Source organism: Lacerta agilis, chromosome 7 (genome assembly GCF_009819535.1).
Source record: "Lacerta agilis isolate rLacAgi1 chromosome 7, rLacAgi1.pri, whole genome shotgun sequence".
Classification (NCBI taxonomy): Eukaryota; Metazoa; Chordata; class Lepidosauria; order Squamata; family Lacertidae; genus Lacerta; species Lacerta agilis.
The window spans coordinates 41,967,916-41,992,891 of record NC_046318.1 but is presented as its reverse complement, the minus strand read 5'-3'; the positions used below and the strand labels follow the sequence as shown (position 1 = coordinate 41,992,891).

The 24,976-nt window shown below is 38.5% G+C and overlaps 1 protein-coding gene across 3 annotated transcripts in view; it reads left to right on the top strand.

Moving 5' to 3' along the window:
- Window positions 1-24,976, top strand: part of ROCK1 (Rho associated coiled-coil containing protein kinase 1) — a 59,392-nt gene that overhangs the window by 5,783 nt on the left and 28,633 nt on the right. For all 3 annotated transcript variants that reach the window (XR_004427029.1, XM_033155005.1, XM_033155004.1), the window contains exons 2-14: window positions 8,820-8,901; window positions 11,432-11,532; window positions 12,221-12,358; window positions 14,213-14,388; window positions 15,362-15,446; window positions 15,845-15,989; window positions 17,439-17,577; window positions 19,479-19,570; window positions 20,118-20,277; window positions 21,524-21,590; window positions 22,931-23,019; window positions 23,916-23,964; window positions 24,684-24,819. Coding sequence is in view for 2 of the 3 variants with exons in the window: in XM_033155005.1 (XP_033010896.1) it covers window positions 8,820-8,901; window positions 11,432-11,532; window positions 12,221-12,358; window positions 14,213-14,388; window positions 15,362-15,446; window positions 15,845-15,989; window positions 17,439-17,577; window positions 19,479-19,570; window positions 20,118-20,277; window positions 21,524-21,590; window positions 22,931-23,019; window positions 23,916-23,964; window positions 24,684-24,819 (1,459 nt within the window). In the remaining variant the exon portion in view is untranslated. The remainder of the gene's footprint in view (window positions 1-8,819; window positions 8,902-11,431; window positions 11,533-12,220; window positions 12,359-14,212; window positions 14,389-15,361; window positions 15,447-15,844; window positions 15,990-17,438; window positions 17,578-19,478; window positions 19,571-20,117; window positions 20,278-21,523; window positions 21,591-22,930; window positions 23,020-23,915; window positions 23,965-24,683; window positions 24,820-24,976) is intronic.

Below are 24,976 nucleotides of genomic sequence, written 5' to 3'. Positions count from 1 at the left end.
TGGGGCTGCCTGGTCTGTAGTGGGGCAGCAAGCAAAAAAAAAAAAAAAGGTGCCTAGACAATTGGTTTTGGTGCCCACAACCCAGGTCCCAGGAGCCACATGGCTCCTAGCATTGCTATCTCAGTTTTTATCACTGATTCCTGCTTGTGCAATGGGGCTTTCCTCTCTGCCCCACATGTACCCCTGAGATTGATTTGGGGGCTCCAGAGAACCTCCCAGAACACCATGCAGGGGGAAGGGGGGTTATTTTGTCTGGCAAGCTGCTATGCTCACACAGACTGCACATTAGTGATAGTGCAATTTAATTTCCGCACTGTGTACTTAAACTTCCAAAAATATTTAGATAAAACCACTTACCAATGACTCCTGAGTAAACATAGCAGTCATGGGATAAGAGAACAGGTCCTCTTATGCACCAGTTGTTTGTTAAAGAATAGGAAGTAAAGAATAGAAATAAGTGGACAGTTCTCACAATGAAAAGGCGCCTTCAAGGGGACCCATGCTTTAAAACTTGTTCTTGTAAATGACTTTGAGCTAGAGGTGATCAGTGAGGCTGCCAGGTTTTCTGATGACATCCAGTTGTTCAGGCTGGTAAAGGCTATAAGAGTTTGCAAGGAGCTCTAAGAGGATCTCTAAACTATAGGAACAAATGACTCAATGTAAGCAAATGTGGTACAGTGTAAGTAAATGTAGCTGATGCACAACAAATCCTAACCACTTACACATGGCTGAAGTGGCAGTGACTGACCAGGAAAGAAATCTTGAGGTTGTGATATAGTTCAGTGACAATGTTGTATCAGTGTGCTGCAACTGTGAATAATGGGAATTCCATGCTGGGGATAATTAATACAGAGATTGATAATAAAACTGCCAATATCATGATGTCTTTTAAAAAAACAAATGTAGTGTGACCACATTTGGAATATTTTGTATAGTTCTGATCACTGCACCTCAATACAAAATTGGATTTCATTACCATAAGATACAGTTACAGCCACTAACTTGGGACAGCTTTAAAAGAGGTTAGACAAATTCACAGAGGATAAGGCTATGACTGCTAGTCATTACTGCAATATTTTTTTATTTAAACCATTTATAAACAGCTTAATATTTTAAAAATCTCTAAGCAGTAATAAGAAAATAAGTGGTAGGATACCTTTCAATCCCAGTCAGTGGGGAACAATAGGAGAGGGCTATTGTGTTCATATCCTACCTGTGGGCTTCCTATAGGCATCTGGTTAGTCACTGTGGGAACAGAGATGCTGGATTAGATAGATAGGCCCTTAGTCTGATCCAGTAGGCTTTTATGTTCTTATTTATAACAAAATTGCAGAACACCTAGGTAAACAACTAAGGAAAAAAGTGCTCAGTTACTGCAGCTTTTGGTGTCTGTTTACGAACAGTTTTGTGTGCTGGAGGGAAGAATTGGATTTTACAGAAAGTTAAATTCATAATAGTTTATCAATGCTCTGGTCCATGGGGTCACGAAGAGTCGGACACGACTGAACGACTGAACAACAACAAAAACTGAATGTTCAGAATCTTAATGATGAATAGAAAAGGGAATTACAGTAGTGTTCTGTACAGCCTAATCAATGACAAGAAAAGGAAATTACAGTAGTGTTCTGTACAGCCTAATCAATGACAAGTTCAGAGAGAGAGAGAGAGAGAGAGAGAGAGAGAGAGTAATCTTTAAGATTTAAAATTGAGATTGATTCAACAATAATGGATCTTTCAGGTATATGGCACTCCACAGCGCATTTATAGGAAGGAATTGGGCTGTTCAGGCAGATGCTGTCAGTGTAAAGATTATAATTCCTTTTAAGGCATATGATGTGGGTGTGTCCTGTGTTGGTAAAAATTGTAGTACTTTGTTTTGGAAAAAAATCCTCGATATTTGCAAATGTTGTGTTGTGGGGTTGAACTATAAGGACTTGCATTGTCCACAGGTGGACAGTCAATGGACCCTGCAAGTCCTGAATGGGGTAACTGTGCCCCTGAAGGACCAGGTGCGCAGCCTGGGAGTCATTTTGGACTCACAGCTGTCCATGGAGGCACAGGTTAATTCTGTATCCAGGACAGCTGTCTACAAGCTCCATCTGGTACGCAGGCTGAGACCCTACCTGCCCACGGACTGTCTCACCAGAGTGGTGCATGCTCTAGTTATCTCTCGCTTGGATTACTGCAATGCGCTCTATGTGGGACTACCTTTGAAGGTGACCCGGAAACTACAACTAATCCAGAATGCGACAGCTAGACTGGTGACTGGGAGCGGCCACCAAGACCACATAACACTGGTCTTGAAAGACCTACATGGGCTCCCAGTACGTTTCCGAGCACAATTCAGAATGTTGGTGCTGACCTTTAAAGCCCTAAACGGCCTTGGTCCAGTATACCTGAAGGAGCATCTCTACCCCCATCATTCTGCCCGGACACTGAGGTCCAGTGCCGAGGGCCTTCTGGCAGTTCCCTCACTACAAGAAGCCAAGTTACAGGGAACCAGACAGAGGGCCTTCTCGGTAGTGGCACCCGCCCTATGGAACGCCCTCCCACCATGTCAAAGAGAAAAACAACTACCAGACTTTTAGAAGACATCTGAAGGCAGCCCTGTTTAGGGAAGCTTTTAATGTTTAATAGATTATTGCATTTTAATATTATGTTGGAAGCCGCCCAGAGTGGCTGGGGAGACCAGCCAGATGGGTGGGGTATAAATAATAAATTATTATTATTATTATTATTATTATTATTATTATTATTATTATTATTATTATTATTGGTTTCTAACAGACATAAAATGATAAACACCTACCACCCATTGTTAAATGGGTTGAAAATCTTACATCACTTTCTACATTTGAATGCATATCTTATAATTATAAGTCTTGTTTGGATATCGTTTTGGACATATGGACTTCCCCCCCTTCTGGTTCAGAGATCAAGGGTCCATCTAGGCCAGTCTCTTCCCTTTTTTGCTTTAGAAGTATTCTGTTCATGCACTGCAGGGGGTTGGACTAGATGAACCTCACAGTCCCTTCCAACTCTACAATTTTATTATTATGATTCTATTTATGTTTAAATTAGGATTGATGGATCATTTCTGTTTTAAAATCATCATATGTTTTAAAAAGATAGCTGCAATGATTTACCATACTTGATCTTAAAACGTTCATGTGAAAGAGTTCCCAGTGTCTAATACCAATCTTGGTCTTACATTTAATATTTTAATTTAATTTAAAAATGAATACTGTTAATTTTAAGCAAACTTATTTGTGTGGATATATATTCTTGCAAACAGTGTCCTTACGGAAAGAGTGCTCCCAACCTGTAATACCTCAAAGAGAGTAAGAAATCTATTAACATTAATGTCAATTTTTTATTTTATCTCCCTTGTAAATGTTGGATTGAAATGTTGCAGTTAAGATGAAAGTATGGAAACTCAGACATTGCTTTTGCAGATCATCAGAATAAAACTACTATTTTTTCTATTATGTACAATCACTTAATCCCATTTAAAATACCGTATTTTACGCTCCATAAGATGCACTTTTTCCCTCCTAAAAAGGAAGGGAAAATACCTGTGCGCCTTATGGAGGGGAGGCAGCGGCGATGTTGCTGGATCATGCCAGCACCTCCGTATACCGAAAGAAGCTTCTTTCGGTGAGCGGAGCTGCTTGCATGATCCAGCAACATTGCCGCTGCCTCCTCCCGCCGAACGCAGCGGGGGATGGGGGAGGCAGCGAGAAGCGAAGGGGATGTTGCTGGATCGTGCCAGCAGCTCCGTTCACGGAGCTGCTAGCATGATCCAGCAACAGCTCCACTGCCTCCTCCCACCAAACACGGCGGGGGATGGGGGGAGGCAGCGGGAAGCGAAGGGGATGTTACTGGATCATGCCAGCAACATCCCCTTCACTTCCTGCTGCCTCCCCGCATCCCCTGCCATGTTCGGCGGGAAGTGGGGGGAGGCAACTGCGATGCCTGCTTTTGGGATCGATCAGTGGGTGGCAGGGAGGTTGGTGGAGGATTTCCTCCACCACCCGACGCGCTGCCCGCCGATCCCAAAAGCAGGCTTTTGGGATCGGTGCAAGGCACGGGGTGGTGGAGGAAACAGCGGGGATGCTGCTGCTTTCTCCACCACCCTGCGCCCCGCACGCCGATGCCAAAAGCAGGCTCATCCCCTCTTGCTTTAAAGGGACATGGGGAGGAGGGGAGAAACCGAGTGTTCTCCCCTCGTCCCTATGTCCCTTTAAAGCAAGCGGGGATGAGCCGCTGTGAAGGGAGAAGGGACTCCCCCTCCAGCACCCCCTCCCTGTTTTTTAGAGGAGGAAAACCAGGAAAATATTTTTTCCTGGTTTTTCCCCTTTAAAAAACAGGTGCGTCTTGTGGTCTGGAGCGCCTTATGGACCGAAAAATACGGTAGTGTGTCTGATCATGTATTTAAAGCCTGGGGGAAAATATTCTTCTACTCCAGTCTAATTGTGTCCACAAAAGTTTATAGTTAAAGTGTGTTTAGGGAAAAAATAATCTGTGTTAAGTGATCTTGAGTGTACACTTTAGAGACAGCTGATGTGTGTTTGGTTTACTTCTTGGCAGGCTTCAGAAAGGGAGAGGAATACTATTTCTTTACACCCTATGATAGTGAGGGAAGAAAATGGTATGTCAACACAGTGAATTGATTTAGAAGAAAAGGACAATATAAATAATTTAAATGAAGTTTTCTATTCAAATTTGTTCATTTGTTTCCTAACATGACTACTAACCCATGTTAATTTACAACTACCGTAGATGGGGTATTACTTGAAATTTCATTCTACCAACCAGGTCTTGCATTTCTTTGTTGCACTTTGTCTTTAAAGTACCGTATTTCCATATAGGGTCTGTCTTACTACCAGCATCTGACTGTTTATAATGTCAGCAGTGCAACGCTATAAAACAAGGTGGGCAACTTTTTTTTTCTTTTCAAGACTGCATTTTCTTGGGGAGTAATCTCTTCCAGGGTCTGAATGCCAGCAGTGGGTGGACCCAGAGCTGATGTTGGAGAATGAGAGAAGAATTGAGAGAATCAGAGCGTTCTAGATTAACTCATTAACACCACCTTGTTTCAAATTTCACCATAGCTACCTCAGATTCCCAATCCTATGCAGGTTTACTCAAAAGTAGTGCTCAAATAGGTATACAAAGGATTTTGTTGTTGTTGTTACAATCAGACCACTTGAAAGAAAGTGAAAACAATTCTTTTCTGATTAATGCTCTCTGCACACTCAAAACACGTGGCAGAAACTACCAATTTGTTGCTGGACAGCTGGTGCTGTACAACTGTAGAAAAAGTTAATCATGTCAATTTTTGAAACAAAATATTTCCCTTCTGTTGTTTAAGACTGTATTTTTCCTAGCTTTTTGAAGTTTGCTTTCCTTCTATGTAGTGTCATAACAAACAACAGTTAAGGAATTATGATGGGTTAGAGAAGTGGGACAGTTTCAGGAAGTATCTAGGAATGCATAAAGTGAGGCTTTGGTTCCCAAGCTGTAGATTGTCCATTTGTGCTGTAGTTTTATCCTGAGAAATATGTCTCATTGACTCAGTAGGGCTTTCTCCCAGATAAGTTGGCATAGCATTGCAACTACATCATAAATATGGAAATATAGGAACCCACACATTAGACAATTTTTTGTCTTCTTTCTAATGTTGCAATCTTCTGCTTCATTCTGTTCCATCCTCATAAAAAAGATAAGAAACAAAAACAAAATGCTTATGGCTGATAGCATGTTAGTTACTCAGCAGACTAGTGTCATTTATATTTGTAAAGTGAAGATGAGAAGCCTGTGTTTGGTAGGGAGATTATAAATTGTCATATTTGAGAAATGATCAACTTGGTTCTTCACTTACATAGAAATGCCACATTTATCTCATTGTATCTAGTAATGGCATTAATTCAGTTTATAGATCAATTAGTAGCAAGTTTATATCTGGATTATTATTAACCCAAGAGAAAATACTTAGTTTTAAAAATCCAATTTCAATGTTAAAAAATCCAAAGCTTTAAAAGATGGATTTTTATTCACCCTACATGTAGCTGATTGTCAGTATTATTTATTTTAATGCTAATTAACCCCCCCCGAGCCCGCTTGGACTGTCCCTAACTCCCGGATGTCCTCCCACTCCTCCTTGTTTGACCACCCTCTCCATAGGCCTCATGACATGCATGTGGATGTGTACATCTGAGGAAGAGCCAACTATGCATTTTTACTCAGAAGAACCCCATTGTGTTCCTTAGAGCTTGCTCCATAGTAAGTGTATTTAGGGATGCATGTTTTGTGGTACAAATTACCCACCCAAGCAGTTCCATACATTGTGGGAGAGGGAGAAGTAAATAAATCCTCTTGCCTTCCTCTTCATCACTCAGGTTCAGGACTTGATGAGCAGTTCTCAATCTCAGTAGTGATACATAATACCATTTGTGTAGTAGTGCTAGACTCCTGAGGTTCAGGATTAGGTGAGGGGGAAATTACTTCACTGAGCTCCAACTATGAGGAGAATTTACCTACTATTCTCTCCCCTCCTGCGCACTGCTGTTTCCAGACCTTTAGCTTATTAGCTAAAAGGACCATTCACATTAAGAGGCAGTATGTTTCTGCATACCAAAACAGGAGAAGGCCATGCATTTAAGAACAAGACAGAACAAAGGCCCATCTAACCCAGCATCCTGTTCTCCTAGTTGCTGACTAGATGTCTATATTAAGAATACTAAAAAATTGGCTGTTGCTTTGCCTTTCTTGTCTGTTGTGTAAGCTTTCTGGAGGCATTTAGCTTTCCACTACTGAAAACAAAATGGTGTACTTGATTAACTTTTGGATTGATCCAACAGGGCTTTCCTTGTGTTATTATCACATTCCCATTTGTTCTCAGATATCTGGCTCCTTCCAATATCTGAGCTGTATATTTGCATAGTTTAGTCATGTCTTGATTTAATAGACAAAATATCTGGGACAAAGGACACTAAAACAATTAGACTTTCAAAACCAAATTTCACAAGCTGAGAAATAAAATAATTTATGAAAAATAGGCTTGTGGGCAATCAAAACTATCAAGGAACTGGAGCAACTCCTCTGTGAGGAAAGGAAACATTTTGGGCCTTAGTTTAAAGCAGGGGTGGGAAGTCTTTTTGGCTTCTTGGGCCAGATTCTTTATCAGGATCAGCCTTACAGATGGGGTCACCCATCTGTCAGTTGCTTGATGTCACAGTGATGGCGAATCACTTGGAAGTCCTGAAGCTGGGACTTGAAAGTACATTGCAGGTAGCAAAGTGCTGTTAAAACAAAGGTGTTTTCCTCCATTTACATTTAGTCCTGCCAAGCTGGTAGGATTCAATTGTTGCTCATCAGTTGATGAATGGGGGTTAAATCCTGCTATATTATTGAGTGTTCCAGTTCCCTGCAGGATTGAATCCCACCTCTCTGCCAGAGAGTGACACCAGTTGGTTGACAGGGATGTGCAGTTTTGGGGAAATGGCTCTGTGAGCCAAAATGGACCCACTGAGGTGCCAAGATTTGCTGCCCTCCATGGTTTAAAGAAAAGGCAAGTAAGAGGGCACATTATAAAGGTTTGCAAAATTATGCATGGTGCAGAGAAATTGGATAGGGGAAAGTCTTTCTTCCCCTCTCATAACACAACAACTCACCGAATCCAATGAAGCTGAATGTTGGAAGATTCAGGGCAGATAAAAGAAAGTACATCTTACAAAACAATTTGCTCTTGCAAGAGGTAGTGACAGCTACCAATCTGAAAGCCTTTAAAACTGTGGCTTCTAATTGGCTGGGGCAACCTAGCTAGATAGGCGGCACATAAATATAAATATTATTATTATTAGCTAACTTGTGAACCACCGATTTAAAAGACAGATTCAGACAATTAGAAAGATTCATGGTGGATAAGACTTTCAACTTCTACTGGCCATGATGGCTCTGTTTTGCTTCCACTGTCCAAGTATGCGTCTGAATTCAAGTTGCTGGGAATTGCAAGTAAGAAGAATACTTCTGTGCTCAGTTTCTGCTTGCAGGCTTCCCATGGGCATTTGGTTGGTTGAGCAGGACTCTTTAAGTTCTTATGACTGCTCACTCAAAGCAGTTTGTCATGATTCCTTACTAATAGGAGTAAGATGTGCTGTGTGTGAGAGTATGAATTGGGGTAATTATCCAGCCCTGGCATTGGAAGAGAAATAGCACATCTCTGACCTTCCTTCACCTAAATCTCACATGGGGACCTAGTCTTAGATCAAAATAGTTTTTACCAAATGTTCTTCTGATATTATTTGGATGATATGTGTTTGGGGATAAACGTAATGTAGGTAAATGAGAATCCTCTTCTTGGAACCTTTGAGGTATGCATTGGTTGAAGGGGTGGTGATGCAATCTTCACTGGATTCAAGCCCTATATGCCATTGGAACTTTACTGAGTGGAATGCTAAGAGAGTTTGTATTTGGGGTCCCTTCTACACACATTGTTTCTTAAATATGAAACTTAAACCAAACATTATTTCGATGGGGCACCAAGTGGGTCCATTTGACACAGTTCAGTATACTTGTGCTCCCTCAAACTTTAGCTCTTTCCTTACAAGTGCTTTTTCTCTCCTGGATTCAGAGCCAAGCTCCTCTGCCCCATCTGTGACCAACTTTTTACTTTTTTATATATCTCATTTTGTAGATGGTAGTGTGATAAATTATTTACACTTCATGTATTCTTTAAACATTTTAAAGCCTGGAAGTTGTATATAGCTAATGCATACAAATTGTGTTCTAAAGAAAACATCACTTTTGTTCTTCAGGATGGATTAGATGCATTGGTGTACGATTTGGACTTTCCTGCCTTAAGAAAAAATAAAAACATAGACACCTTTTTAAACAAATGTAAGTATATGTCTTTGTATACATGTTTACAGGATTTCTGGTGTTGATAATGTTCCAATATACAGCTTTTTATAAAAAGAAAAGGAATTTTATGTGGTTAGCAGTTTGCATGGAAATATCTTTTTCTCACCCATATATGTATTATCACAGTTGTTACTTCCATGAACTTGTTGGAGGAAGCATGGGCTAAAAATTAAAGCAAAGCTGGGAAAAGAGAGGCAGATGTGCTGTGCATGTAATGAGTAGGCCTGGGCAATGTATCAATTCATTGCCTGAAAATGGCTTAAAGTTAAAATTGCAAGAGCAATTTGAAAGAGACAATGTATTGTGAATCCCCACTCACCCCCAGCTGCAGCCAGCATCGAGCTCTTCAATCCAGAGAGCCCAGCCAGGCTGCCTGATGCTCACCCACTCCCCCCCTTCCTTCCTCTGCAGCCCAGCTTGCCAGTCTGTGCCTTAATTTGTTTCTCTGGCTTGCCAGCCTGCGCCTTAGTTTGTTTCTCTGGCTCTGTGAGTGCCAGCAGGCTGTCCCCTCCCTCCCTTCCTCCTTGTGCTGATCACTGAGCAGAATGGAGCCACCTCCCATGACTCACGTAGCACTCCAAAGGGTGGCTCCCAGTAGCTGTGGTTTCAGGGTGAGCTGTGGCTCGTGGCTGTGGGTAGGCTGGTGGCTTATCTGTGGCAGTTCCAAGGCTTTGGAAGGCCCTCCCTGTGGAAATCCACCTGGCTTCTTCTATGTTGCCTGTTTCTGTAGAAATAGAAAATGATTTTAAACAAACAAACTTTAAATATGTTATTTTTATTGCTGTTTTTCATAACTAATTTTTTGTTCTGTGGCTATTAATATTGTAGCAATATTGCATGTTTATTGTATGTTTATTTATTTAGGATGTACTGCTGGATGGAATTGGCCGTGTGTTGGATGTATTGGGTTCTCAGTATAGAGGCATTGTGGAAAAATAAAATCCAGTGCACATATGCTCAGTGGGGGGATTTGTAGGACTTGAAAAATTGCATAGGGCTTTGATTTGAAATATTTCAAAAATCATTGCATTGCAGAAATGCTTACTATGTGAATGGCTGAGAGTTTTTTATATTAAGCAGTCTATAAATTAATGAAAGAGAAATAAATTTAAAAAAATCCCACAATGCTTCTTAATGAAAATGATGACTTACTATGGCAATAAACCAGAGGACATTTTCATATTTTCACATTTGCTTACCATCCTGGCAATCTTACATTATACAGCTTGGTAGTCTAATTACTTAACTTTTAAAACTATAATTTTTGATTTCCTCTTCATGCCAAAATATTTATCATTTTGTGGTCTAGCCACTATTTTTTTTCCCAATTTAAATTTCCTAACTGCAAAGGGAGAATGACAGTATAGAATCAATTTAATGGATGATTGTAAAGATGATGTTTTTGATGCATTAAGTTGTCCAAGTGTTACCTTATGTGTTTGAATAGCGTGAGACCAGAAGTTTCATACTTGCTAAGTTCATTCCTTTGGAATGTAGGAAGTTGCCTTATACTGTGTTGGACCATTTGTCCATCTACCTCAGTATCTTCTACACTGATAGGCAGCAGCTCTCCAGGGTTTCAGACAAGGTACATTCTGAGCCCCACCTGTACATGCTTGTGATTGTACCTGGAACTTTTCCCATGCAAAGCAGGTGCTCTACCACAGACCTACGACCCTTTTAGCTTCCCAGCACTAAACATTTACAATAGTTTATCTGTGGCTTGGGGAGGCACACTATATATGTATATCTTAATAAGGATTGTAATTGGTCAGTATTCTAGGATGTAAATATTGTTCTTTTGAACCTTTCATTAGAAAAGTCTGTTTCAGTTGCTGTGTTCTGCAACCACAGAACTGAAATACTTTTTATATAATCTCATGTCAGTGTTGACCCATGTAGATTAAAATAGCATGTTACCAAATTTGGAGTTAAGACTATTTGACCACTGGGAATTTAAATTATTGCAGTTTATTGGATGATGATTTTTAAAAATGCAGACTTCCTGCTTATATTTTCATGGTAAAGTTGTTTTTTAACATGAAAAAATAATTAAAAGGCCAAACACTGGAATCTTATTTTAGTATCTAATTTGTAACCTAAATAGCTGATATGTTGTGATGAATGCAGATTTGTCTAGTCTAATTACTAGTTTCATATATTTGTGTATAAGATAAATTAAAATTGAACTTCTCTCCTGACCTGTTCCTACAGTGAGTTGTTTTATTGTGCGTTTGGCATTTATATGTTGCCATAGGAATGAAAGTAACTTCGAAAGGAGATATTTGTAGTAAAGAAAAAAAAGCTTAAGAAGAGCAAACTCTTGTCTTTAAACAATTTGTGTATTTAACAGGCAACAGATGTTGCAAGAAATTACCAGCAAATGAAATATGAATAGAATGAGCTGTTTACCCAGTACATTTTTCCTATATGAAAGTTTATTTTTAAGATTGCGTGTGTGCTTATGTCTCATGGTGTAGTTTTTTAATTTATATTTTCATCACAGATAAAGACACAATAAACAAAATCAGAGATCTGCGTATGAAAGCTGAAGATTATGAAGTGGTGAAAGTGATTGGCAGAGGTGCATTTGGGGAAGTTCAGTTGGTAGGTTTACTTTTTGTGTATGAATAAGGTTAGCATTTATAAAAGAGGAAGCTGCAATTGTAACGAAGAAAAAACAACGCTTACATGTGCACCATATATTTGTGGTGATTTCCCTACCTGCCCCCATGACACTTCATACGTTTTTTAAAAAAGTTACTTGTAAGCAATCGCAAAGCTGTTTTGATGAACAAGCACAACAGGACCAAAACAGTAAAAAATGGCCCTGATTTTAAAGACGCATGTTACCGGTAATCACTAATTGCTTGTCCTGGGAGTATCAGGCTTTTGTGGGTGCCCTGGTGCCTGCTAGTGCTGGGTTAGTGACATCTACAGTGTGTTTTCAACCAGGTGCACCAGACCTAGCACATTACAGTACCTTTCAATCATAAAATCATTCAGCATTTCCCATAGAGATATGCCAAACCATGCCATGACCTTGCTGCTATTTGCAGTGTCACAGTGCTAAGGTTTTTCAGGTTTACAAATGTGTTGACTATGCTCTGGAGAGCTTGAGAGGATCAGGGATGCTGTCTGTCTTTATGTGAAATGCAGAAGGCCTGCCATGCAATACTTGGGTATTGCATATTGATTGATGCAAGGCATGTGTAGCATATTCATGTAGATTAATATTTGCCTTAAATTTTAATTTATGGTAACATTTTCTTCATCTTAAAATTTATTTTTAAAGGTAAGACACAAGTCATCACGAAAGGTTTATGCCATGAAGCTTTTGAGCAAGTTTGAAATGATAAAAAGATCAGATTCTGCATTCTTTTGGGAAGAAAGAGATATCATGGCATTTGCGAATAGCCCTTGGGTTGTGCAGGTATATTGACTAATTTTTGATGTGTTTATACCATTAATTTTGCTGAGTAAGGAAAAGTTCATTTTTCAATAAAAGTGCTAATTTACAGATTTTAGCAACTTTAAGTCTAAGTGTGTTTGCATTTGCTGTTCCATGTTTTGCAGTGCATATAAATGTGATGATTACTAAAAACAGAAAACCTAAGTGAATAATTTTTAAGTATCTTGGGCAGAATCCAAAGATGCAGGAGTGGTCTTGTGCTCATAATGCTTCGTTCTCATCTCCTTGCCCTGCAGCTTCCTGTGTGTCCCCAAAATCTGTTCCAGAGACTTCCCAATTCTTTACAGCAGATTTTGAGGATGTGTGGAGGGTTGCAGAGGAGCGGTAGTGAAGTCTGTTCCACTTGCCTGTGGACAGGGTAGATACAAACCCTTGTCTGTCAATTCATTAGTACTGTAATATATTTACTCACCTAGCATCTTTGTTTACCGTTGGAAGTCTATCCCTACTCAGATCAAGGAAATGCAAATCTGGAGTGGTGGGAGTGAACCTGTTGGATTGGGCTTTAGTTTTGAGGTGTGGACTGAAGCCCAATTAAACAGTTTTACTAACTCCACACAGATCTACACAGTAGGATTCCAACTTTATTAGGAACTGTGTGCCCCAGTTAGAATATGCATTACTTTGTCTTGGACATCACTTGTTCAGATGGATTGAACATATCTTCCTCTGAACAATTAGCTAGTAGTGTTGAGTTGGCAGCAGCAAATATTTGATTGTATGTACATAGGCAAGTACGTAGGTTAGCCCACTCTTGCACATGTGAATATTTTATTTGTGGCTGATTTTTTCACTTGTGTTGCTGAAGCTCATATTTGTCTAAACACTATAACAGCTTAAAGTGTCATTGGTTTAGCAAGTTTTGTTGCTTTGGACATCTGAGCATTTTAAACTCAAACAATTGTGTGTATAATTGATGCAATAAAATAATTGAAGTCACTATTCATTTTAATGCAAGAAAGTGATGATTATGTACTAATGGCTAAAGGTAAAGGGACCCCTGACCGTTAGGTCCAGTCGCAGACAACTCTGGGGTTGCGGCGCTCATCTCGCTTTATTGGCTGAGGGAGCCGGTGTATAGCTTCCGGGTCATGTGGCCAGCATGACTAAGCCGCTTCTGGCAAACCAGAGCAGCGCACAGAAACGGCGTTACCTTCCCACCGGAGCGGTACCTATTTATCTACTTGCACGTTGACGTGCTTTCAAACTTCTAGGTTGGCAGGAGCAGGGACCGAGCAACAGGAGCTCACCCCATCTTGGGGATTTGAACCACCAACCTACTGATCGGCAAGCCCTGGACTCTGTGGTTTAGACCACAGCGCCACCCGTGTCCCATCACTAATGACTAGTTTTTCCCAATATAATAATTAAGTAATCTTTATAAAGATTTCCTTATCTACAGTTTTTTCTTGAATGCTAATCACGCCTTTAAGTTTTGAACACTGTAACTAAAAATAACAACATTTGACTATGAATGGCCTGGTTCTGAAGACCATTGCTTGGCTTACTGAACCAAGAAATGTACAAGCCTTTTGTCCAGTAGGAAAATGGATTAATATCCTCTCCTGTTTATTCTGGGGCTGGTAACCATCGTTTCCTTCCTGGTTTAATAGCAGCTTTCTGCAAGTGTATTTTCAGATAAATAAGGCATTGTATTTAGATGGTAAACTGGTTCTTCCTTTTGGTTGATACACATATTGAACAGCAATGAATTGCTAATACTTTAAATGTCAACAAATAATTCTAATTGAGTGAGAGGAAGGCAATAATGATGAACGGAACACACAGTAATCTCAGTTTTATTTCCTTTTATAGTTATTTTATGCATTCCAAGATGACCGCTACCTTTACATGGTGATGGAATACATGCCTGGTGGGGACCTAGTGAATTTAATGAGCAACTATGATGTTCCTGAGAAATGGGCAAGATTTTATACTGCAGAGGTTGTTCTTGCATTAGATGCAATTCACTCAATGGGCTTTATTCACAGGTGTATATGCTATTTTTCTTAATATCTGAATACCTCAGTATTCTATCTGGAGTGCATTACAGTATAATCAGTTGCATGTTTAAAATATTTTTTGAATATTTAATCTAAATAGCCAGAATTTGCCCACTTCCTTACATGTTTGGGCTGGTCAATGGCAGCAATTTTGGGCAGAAACCATGGAAGGAAAGAGAAACTGAGGCAGGGAGAGAAATTGAACAATACAAGAAGCAGGAAAGATTGGACAGGGAGAAGCTTTTTCCTTTGTCTTTTGCTGGTTGGCTGCAGAAGTTTGTGGTGGAAAACAGGGAGGGAGAGATTTATGCCAGTATAGATGAGAAATTCCAGGTTCTGCCAAATCCAAACTCTCCCCCCCCATTGGATCTTGGGTTTGGATTACACAAGTGGACTTGATTATGTTGCCACTGCTGTAAATAAGGCAAGGTGAGGCTCTACCATATGCTGAGGGGGGGGGGAGAGAGAGAGTAGTGGGGAAATTAAAACCTGTAGTTCTGCAATGTGCTTTGTGTTAAGAGATACAGAGACAGCTTCATCACACTGAATGAAAGTAAAGTTTAAGAAATACTAAGGTGGCACTGGAACATTAGCCTCTTCCTAAAGAAAATTTCTGTCCTCTGTCTCATTTTTAATGGTGATATGCTAATGGTTAATTATGCTGCCAGTGGACTTTTAAAGGGATCAGGCAGCTGGTGATTGAAAAGACCTCTGCCTGAGACCCAGGAGAGCCACTCCCAGTTGTGTAAAGAAGTTTCATTTGTTTGTGTGTTTAAATCACAGTTAGAGGAGGAATTTGCTCAAGGAAGAGGATAAACTATGACAACAGTAATGGCCAAAGGTTGGCTCTAAGTTTGCTAGGTGTTGGTACTTAACCATCTTATGTGGCAAGACAAAATATAGCATAGGTGGGTTTTGTTTTAAAATATATAAAACCTAGGTTTATTTGCTTTCTTTTCAGAGATGTAAAGCCTGATAATATGCTGCTAGATAAATCTGGTCACTTAAAACTAGCAGATTTTGGTACCTGTATGAAGATGAATAAGGTTGGTATGCTTTTTTTAAAACCTGAATTAACTTTTATGCTTTTGAAAGTAATATTTTCTGGATGAATGTTATTTGACTATGAGTTTTGCCTAAATTTTAGATACTTGGAATACTGATGTGTGTTTTTTAGTTTATTGCTTGTTTAATTTTTTTGGCATGTTTTAAAGTGTTGCTTTAATTGTTTTTACCAGTAATTGTATTGTTTTATTATTTTTGTAAACTAAATACATTTTATGAAATAAATAAAATTCTTAAGATTTAAATGAAGTTTAGCTTACATCTTTGACACATTTTCCCAAGGAAATCTAGGAAAATGTTCTGCTTCAAGATACTTTTCAGATCCTAGGTGAGTTCTACAGAGTGATTGTTTTAAATAGCTCCTCTCTTTTCTTTATAGGAAGGCATGGTACGATGTGATACAGCTGTTGGAACACCAGACTATATATCCCCAGAAGTATTAAAATCTCAAGGTGGTGATGGTTACTATGGACGAGAATGTGACTGGTGGTCAGTTGGTGTCTTTTTGTATGAAATGCTTGTGGGTGAGCATCAAAATAATCAGTGTTCTGCAAATGACATTAACTGCATTTACTGTTGAATAAAAAATGCCTTTTATTTTAACTATTGATTAAGGTTTACATGGAAGCAAGCCCCACGGAGTTCAATGGCTGCCTTTTACAAGGATTTTACAAGGTCATAGGATTGTAGTCTTCTATACTTCAATGCTACATCCTTCCAGATCTTATGCTGTTGCTAAACATCAAGTCAGGGAGCAGAAAGACTTCAGCTATTCAGGGTTTGATCTCAGATGAGCAGGCTGACCCTTGTGTTCAGTAGAGACCTAGCTACCGTAGATAATGGGAAGGCTTAATCTTATCCAACTCTACCTGAAGGAGCGTCTCCACCCCATCATTCTGCCCGGACACTGAGGTCTAGTGCCGAGGGCCTTCTGGCGGTTCCCTCACTACAAGAAACCAAGTTACAGGGAACCAGGCAGAGGGCCTTCTCGGTAGTGGCATCCGCCCTGTGGAACACCCTCCCACCAGATGTCAAAAACAACAACAACAACAACAACTACCAGACCTTTAGAAGATATCTGAAGGCAGCCCTGTTTAGGCTTTTAATGTTTAATAGATTATTGCATTTTAATGTTCTGTTGGAAGCCGCCCAGAGTGGCTGGGGAAACCCAGCCAGATGGGCGGGGTATAAATAATAAATTATTATTATTATTACTGAGGATTGCATGTTGCCTTTCGGTGTAGAGTTTAGGATTTCAGTCTCCTTAATTTAATGCTCCTACCTGGTGCTCTCTTTATTGTCTCTGGATGCCACTTTCTTTATTTTATGAATTGACAGTATAATAACATTAATTGTTACACCTGTCAAAACAGTTGTATATGTAAAAACTATCTATCTTATCTATAACAAAAAATGTTTTAAAACAACACATACATAAAAACTATTCAAATCCAAGACATATACCAATGGAAAGGATAGATGCTGCTACACTAACTATCTGATTTTGATGATGATGATGATGATGATGATGATAATGTATTTCCAACCCCGCCCATCTGCCATGCAGAACACTGCACAGTGATTGGTTATGTATGTAGAGCACATTGCAGAGGTTTTTGGTGCATAGATGACAATAGTCAGGCTATCCAAATCCAAAAATGGCCATAGTTGTCTTACCAACTGAAACTAGTACAAGGCACTCCTAGCCACTAAAGTTAGAATCATGTAATGTGAAAATGCTTCTACCATACATGAGCTTCTTGGATCTTTAGTACAACTGGAGTATTGCTTTCTAATTTAACTTTTATATTAAGTGATAAGGTGAATCCTGACTACATAAAATAATTGCATGAGAAGTAGCAATAATTTGCTTTCTATATCCAGTATTTAGCCTTGTTCTGACACAATGTTTCCTTGGAATTTTATTCTGGTATTGTGTGACATTTTCTCACTTTGGTTCTTTTTAATTGTAGGGGATACACCTTTTTATGCAGATTCTTTGGTTGGAACATACAGTAAAATTATGAACCATAAGAATTCTCTTAGCTTTCCTGATGATAATGATATTTCAAAAGATGCAAAAAATCTTATTTGTGGCTTCTTAACTGACAGGTAATATTTAACATCAAAATGAAAGTTTCTATAGTAAACTTCATCACCTGGTGATAAACCAGTGTTTATGAATTTTACATATGTTTTAATAAACTTTTTAATCCTATTACGTCTTGTTCTGATAATAAAATATAGTGTTGCTGCTTTAAAACCACTCTGTATACGACAGCTTTTAAGTCAGTCTGACAATTCAAGAGCTTGAAATCAGTTTCCTACTATTTTTGTTTGTTGAATAAATCTTATGTTAATAATTGGTTTAAAAATGTCTTTCTAAATGCTTAAGTACTTTAAGTTTATATACATTTTAAGCAGTGGGATAAAATAGCATATGCAATCTTATCCTGCAAAATATTTAAAGAAATTAGAATTAAACTGGCTTCAAGTTTGAATAACTTAACATTTGTACGAATTTTACAATCTTTTACCTCATTCCTGTGTGTGTGTTCTTTTTTTGATGCAAGCAATCATTTCTTGTACAGTCATTATCCAAACAGTTATTAGCTGTACAGTGTGTTTCTTTTTAGCTTTAGTGTGCATGAGTATACCTGTGTATTATTCTTAGGTTTCATAATTTATGTAAAGGAGGAATTTTTTAAAATCTTGCAATTTAAAATATTGTTAGGATTATAAATGCGGTCTCTTGAATACCCTAAACAGACTATAGATACACTTTTTCTTCAAAATAACATATGTGAGATTGTGCTGCTGATGTTGTCATAGACATGGATCCAAAAGTATCCTTCTGCAAGCAGAAAAACTCTTCTGCTCATAGAAGGGGTTTTTATGACTTAGCAAAGAGCAGATGAAAAACTAATCTATAATGCCAATAATGTTCTTGAGTTTGTAAAAGCTCTTATAAAACCGTATGTGCAAGACTATTCAGTATTTTTTCCTCAGGAAAAAATACTTCAAACTGTTTATAGTGTTAATCCCTAATGTGGAATGATTTTGTGCATTAATGATTGGAGTGCACACTTGCAATTCTCCAGAACTGCAAAGCAAGACCTATGTTTCGGGTGACATACCGTATATATTCGAGTATAAGCCAACCCCAATATAAGCCAAAACACCTAATTTTACCCCCCCAAACTGGGAAAACTTATTGAATCGAGTATAAGCCAGTTCACCACACCACAAACCGGCGGAGGAGGAAGGAGCAGCCTGAAAGCGGCAAAGGCGGAGGAGGAGGAAGTAGCAAGAGCAGGCATAGGAGCTGCGGTTGGGAGAGGCGTAGCGCAGCACCTCTCCCAACCGTGGCTCCTGTGCCTGCCCTTGCGAAAGGTGGGTGGCGGAAGAGGGACGAGCGGTGAGAAAGGGCTTCTTTCTTGTTGCTCATCCCTCCGCCGCCGCCCGCCTCACTCGAGTATAAGCTGAGGGGGGCTTTTTCAGCACCAAAAAATGTGCTGAAAAAGTCTGTTTATACTCAAGTATATACGGCAACTCTAGATACATTGTTGTGTGAAGACCTTCCCTAGCACTTATACAGCAGCTTACAGAAACAGTGACAATTCAGTTCATAGTCTGTAGCAGTCCAGGAACATATATCAAAGGGGGGGGGGATGCTGCAGTGTGTTTTGTTGAGGAAAACCCCCACTTTGGGAGGACTAAAGTGGATGGGAGGAGTGGTTAATATTTTCTATACACATTATTTCAATCTACCCCAGAGTTTCAAGACAATGTTATGAGGTAGCATGAGTTTGAACCACAGGAGGTGTGGTTCCTCACCCCAGATTTGGAGTGGATAAGCAGTTGGTGATTTTCTTCTGAGCTTTTCTCAGCTCCCAGTAAATCCCCTTTCTAATTTTCCATTTAAAAAGTGACATGTTGGGCTACTGTATGCTTTATGTATTTTGATCTTCAGAGCTTGCATATTTACTTGTTTCAAAATATCCCTTCAACAGGGAAGTCAGATTAGGCCGAAATGGTGTGGAAGAAATCAAGCGACACCCTTTCTTCAAAAATGACCAGTGGTCTTGGGAAAACCTTAGAGACAGTAAGTATCTCTTTTGACAACGCATGAAGCTATCTGCATTGAGGCCCATATCACATCTTTTAAAAATCAGTAGTATAAATTGGTTTGGTGTCCAGACTTGTATATACACAAAGTTGCGTATGCATATATAGATTGGGAGCCTACTCCAGGCATAGAATTCACCACTTAGGACACTGCAGAAATTAAATAGCAACCAATTTTTAGTATTTGTGAAAATATATTGCTCAAGAGATCCCTATTTCATTGCTAATGTGAGGTCTCTTGAGTGACCAATGGGTGAGAGGTTTTTAAATGGGCAGCTGTCTGGGGACCTCAGGAGCATTCTGTTCTGTTTAGTAATTACAACTATATTTAATTTTTGAAGCTTTGAATTTTTAATAATAATCTTTTTTTCTATTGCATGTGCTGCTCAGTGTAGAATAAAGAGTCAAATTTTGCCACGTCTCCTTGTGATTCTTTCATACCTCTTCTACATTTCACATATAACATTTTTAATACATGAGTTTCAATAAACATTTTAGTAATTCTTTTTTGTTTATATTGATAGCTGTAGCACCTGTTGTGCCTGATTTAAGTAGTGATATTGATACTAGTAACTTTGACGATTTGGAAGAAGATAAAGGAGAAGAAGAAACATTTCCTATACCAAAAGCATTTGTTGGCAACCAGCTGCCTTTTGTAGGATTTACTTACTACAGTAACCATCAGTAAGTATATATGTGCTACTGAAAATGCAGGCATGTGAGCATAAGTTGTGAGAATAAATCCTATAAGATTTGAGAGCAGTATCACAAATGCAACTTAATTCTGGGTTTAAATGACACTTTAAAAAAATCTGTCTTCCCATACCATCCTGAAATGTGTAGCACTTATTATATCATCCTGAAATGTGTAACACTTATTATAGCAGTTTTGAACTTATGGTGTGGGCAGCAATTTTGTACATCTAATTTTGGTTCCTCTTGATGTGACATCATACCTTATCTCTCATTTTTGTGTTTTTCTCAAGCAATGTCAGAAGGCCAGGCTTTTAAGTAATTATTACTTCCAGTGCATGCTTACCTGGGATAAAGTCCCATTGAACTCAGTGTGGTTTATTTCTGAGTAGACGTTTGTAGAATTCCACTGTTAAGGGTCAAATTATTCTATGTAGTCTGCTCATTAATGTGCCTTTGAGTTTGTTTGCTTACTAGCTATGGAGAATAGCAAAAATGCCTAGTGAGCAAACAAGGAGACATCATGCAAGAGGTTGATCCACTTAATTATTTGCTAATTTAATTTGCAAAAAGTTCATGGATTCTTACCAGGATTGCGAAAAACGTCAGATTTCATCTTGAGAAGTTTTAACTCTTAAAGAGCATTCAAAATATGATAGTAATACACCTACAGGTTAGAAATACATAGTCAGATATGTATTTCACAATTACACAGCTAATTTCATGATTTTTGAGGAACTGTCCAGCATTTGGAGTAGTAAAGCTTTTTACTACTGCAGACAGAGGTTTTCCAATCTTCCTTGTAAGTTATGATTTTTCATCAGGTGCAAAACTGCAGAAAAAAATGTTGTAAAGCACAACAGTATGTGATATTTGAAGGAAAGATGTCTAAATAGGTTTTTCATGTTGCGTCTCTTCAAAAGATGTGTGCTTTCATGTTCAAATTTTAGTTAATGGCAGAGACTCAAAAATGTCAAATGCACCCTTAAAATTGCATGCACCCCTACTATATAATGTGGGCATTTATGTTTCAGGTATATGGGTTGCAGAAATGTGAAGCAGTGATCAGGGGGCTGGAGTACCTTCACTATGAGGAAAAGCCAAGATGTCTGAGGGTGGGGGTTAGTTTTTAAAAAGGTAACTAAGGATAGAAATGAGAGAATTTCTAGTATGTAGAAAGTGGGGAGAAAAAAGTTGTTCTCTCCTCATATAACTATAACTTATTGTGTGCTTACAGGTATTTATCTAGCTGTACAGCAAACTCTAATGACAACAGAGCAAGCACCAACGTAGATAAAAGTTTGGTATGTCTTTTTTTCTTTTTTAACCCCCCCCTTTATTATCAGTTTAAGACCACAAATAAGTGCTATTAGCTGATTAAATATTTTGTTGATTAATATTTTGTATTGATAACTTGATTTGAATAAATATAAATTACCAAGACATCCATATGTACACAGGTCCCTCTTTCCGAACACAATATATTCCCAGGAAATCGTTTGTTAGGCAATCATTTGCATAATGAGCTGATGATTTCTATTATTTCCTATGGCAGGGATGTCCAACTCCCAATAGACTGTGACCTACTAACAGTATAAAAAACTGGCAGTGATCTATCCATTGTTGTTGGATGGATCAAAGTTGTTGAATGAGCATTGCGATATACACAGAATGTAATCAAAGGTTGATTATATAAAACACAGTTGAGGGTCCTGAATCCCCAGTCCGATAGTGGAGCTTAATCTGATGGCCCACTTTTTTGCTAGGAAGCAAAAGTTGCTGAGCTTTTTTAGGAAAGCCAAAGTTATAGAGCTTTTTTTTGGGGGGGAGTAGATCACTGAGGAGCCAGAGATCTACCAGGAACACCCCGTGATTTACCAATAGATCGCAATCTACCTGTTGGACGTGCCTGTCCTATGGGAACATTTTTCTGGCTCTCTTTCCCTGCTTTCTGCCGGAATCTAATGCAACCAATCAACAAAAGCCAGACAAAGGAAAAGCTGATTTGTCCAATCTCCCTTCTTCCCTCCCTTCTCCCCTGCTTTCTGCCCAAAATGGCAATGCCAGTCAGCAAAGCGCAAGTAGGGAAGTGGGTGAGCTCCAGCTGTTCCAATATCTGAATCAGCCCTTTGTGTAGTGAGGGTTGGGTATAATTCTTTGTTTGGATAACTGAGATTTCGTGTAACGAGCATTCCAGTAGTGGGACCTATTGGAAGATATGTTTTCAAGGTATTGAAGGAAGTATAACATAAAGATTAATAGCCAATATTTGCAGTCATGTAACAATGAAAATGAGTCTTCAGTTCTTTTTCTTTCTCATTATTGCAGCACAGCAGAGCTAAAATGTCGCCAAAAATTAAATTATTTTTAATTTACAATGTTTATATACTACTTGATTATAATAAAACCTCAAAGTGGTTTACAAATGTGTCTTAATTTCTGGTCCCATTTATAAGAATGTGCCCATGTTTATTAATCTGTTAAAGCAATAATCTCCTAGCTGAAACTTGCTGTTCCAATTTTTAAAAATAAGATACTGAGAACAATTTTACATAGCTGTTGTAAAATTCATTATAATTTAGCTAGTCCCATAAGATCCTGTCAAGTATGGCTTTTATTTTCATTCTGTATTTTATATTTAAAGCTGGAATCTCTGCAGAAAACTATCTATCAACTTGAAGAACAGCTACATAATGAAATGGAACTGAAAGATGAAATGGAACAAAAATTCAGGTGACTCATTTCATTCTATGTTATCAGAACTTCAGAAATACCTGTTTTATGAATTTTATATTGTGGAATTATGATGGTATTAACACTTTATATGTGTAGACCAAGAGATTTGTAGCCCACCTCCAAAACTGAGTATCGGGCTTAGGAGCCAATTAATGGCACCAATTCTGAAAGTGATATTTTTAAGAGTTGCTAGTAGCAACAAGGATGCCTTTGCTTGTTGGCATTACAAAGAGCAAGACTAAGCAATCTTAGGCGAATGTGCATTAGTTATCTTGGGAGTGAAGAATTGGAAAGGTAGGGATATAGTCACTTTGAGTCTCCCATTTGCCTGCTTTTTGGTTTGGTTTCTTTCCCTCTTAGAGCTCACTCTGGTTCTTCTCAGATTATGTTTACGCTGCTTGCTAGAGTATATGAATCTGGCTGCTATATTCATATTCCTTAGTGGCAGCTTCAGATATTTGGAGCTAGTTTAAGATCTAAGGTGCTAGTTCTACACAGAAATAGTCAAGTAAAATTCTTAGGTTACTAGGATATCAGTGTTAGACATAATGCGTATTCAACATAGCACTAATTTGCAGGAATTTTTCCTTATGGATTGGAGATGGCATGGAGTACTCACAGTGAAGGAGAGGGAGAAAAGTCCTGTTTTCCTAGTGCTATTTAGTTGAATACTACCCACTCGGTATGACATTGGGCTATACCCATAAACAGATTGGTGGTAGCCTTTTCTGTACACCACTGTCAGCCTTTTGGTCACCTGGATGTAGATTACACAGCCATGATGATGTGAGTTACTGCAGTGTAATTGAGTTAAATTGGGTTGTTTGCAGAGCAGTTGTAGAGCAGTTTCCAAAAACAAAAAAGTGTCACTAACATAATTTTATTTTTTCTAGAACATCAAACATTAAATTAGACAAGATAATGAAGGAATTAGATGAAGAGGTAAGTGATTTTTTTTGGTGTGTGGTTGGAATTAGTCCCCCCCTATTTTTTTTAAATAATGGTGTTAGAATTTTATTTGCATACATGTGATTTCTTTCTTCAGTCATTTATTATTACAAATAAAACAAATCTCTCTCTCTCTGAAGGATTTTTTTCCTTTTCGGAGAATGAGGAAAGTAAAGACTTGCCAATGTGGGATTGCTTGTACAGAGAGTCTTTTGCCAAGGTCTTGATTCACTTATTTTAATCTCTACTCTTGGAATGCCGTCTCTCTAGCCTGTAAAATTGATGGGTGTGTGGCTAGTGACTGTAAAAATGCCAACATACAGATAACTCATACCAGTTTAATACAGTATTTAAAAAAAATTAACACAATTATGATATTTATTGCTCTATTTTATTCTAAAACATGATAATATTTTCTTTCAAAGATGGATTATGAATTCCCTAAATAAAATAATTTGGACCAGTTGCAACTAAATAAGTTTTCTGAGTGGGAGCCAGTGCAATGAGTCCTTCTAGTGCAACAGGGTTTCCCCTCCTCTCCCTCCCAGTGGGCAGGGAGAGAGATATTGTTCTGTCTGGCAAGCAGAAATGCTTATGCTGATCATATTAGCACAATGTTGAATTCCACTGACAACTTCATTGGGATGATTAGAACTTAAATTTTCTACTAAATTTAAATGGTGAAAAATTAAATGGCAGTATATAACTTGCAGGGCAGTCAGAGAAAAAATTTGGAATCAACAGTTACTCAGGTTGAAAAGGAAAATATGCTTCTGCAACATAGAATAAATGAATATCAAAGAAAAATTGAGCAGGAGAATGAGAAACGTCGAAATGTAGAAAATGAAGGTAAGCTATATTTCCTTTCAGAAAGCACCTTTCAGGTAAGACTGATGGTCTCTTTTGTAGGATTTTTTGAACAGCATAAATATCTTAATATTCTTTTAAGTATTATAATTGGGGCATATTTGTGTTTGAATATGCCTCAGAGCAGTGGTGGCTTGTT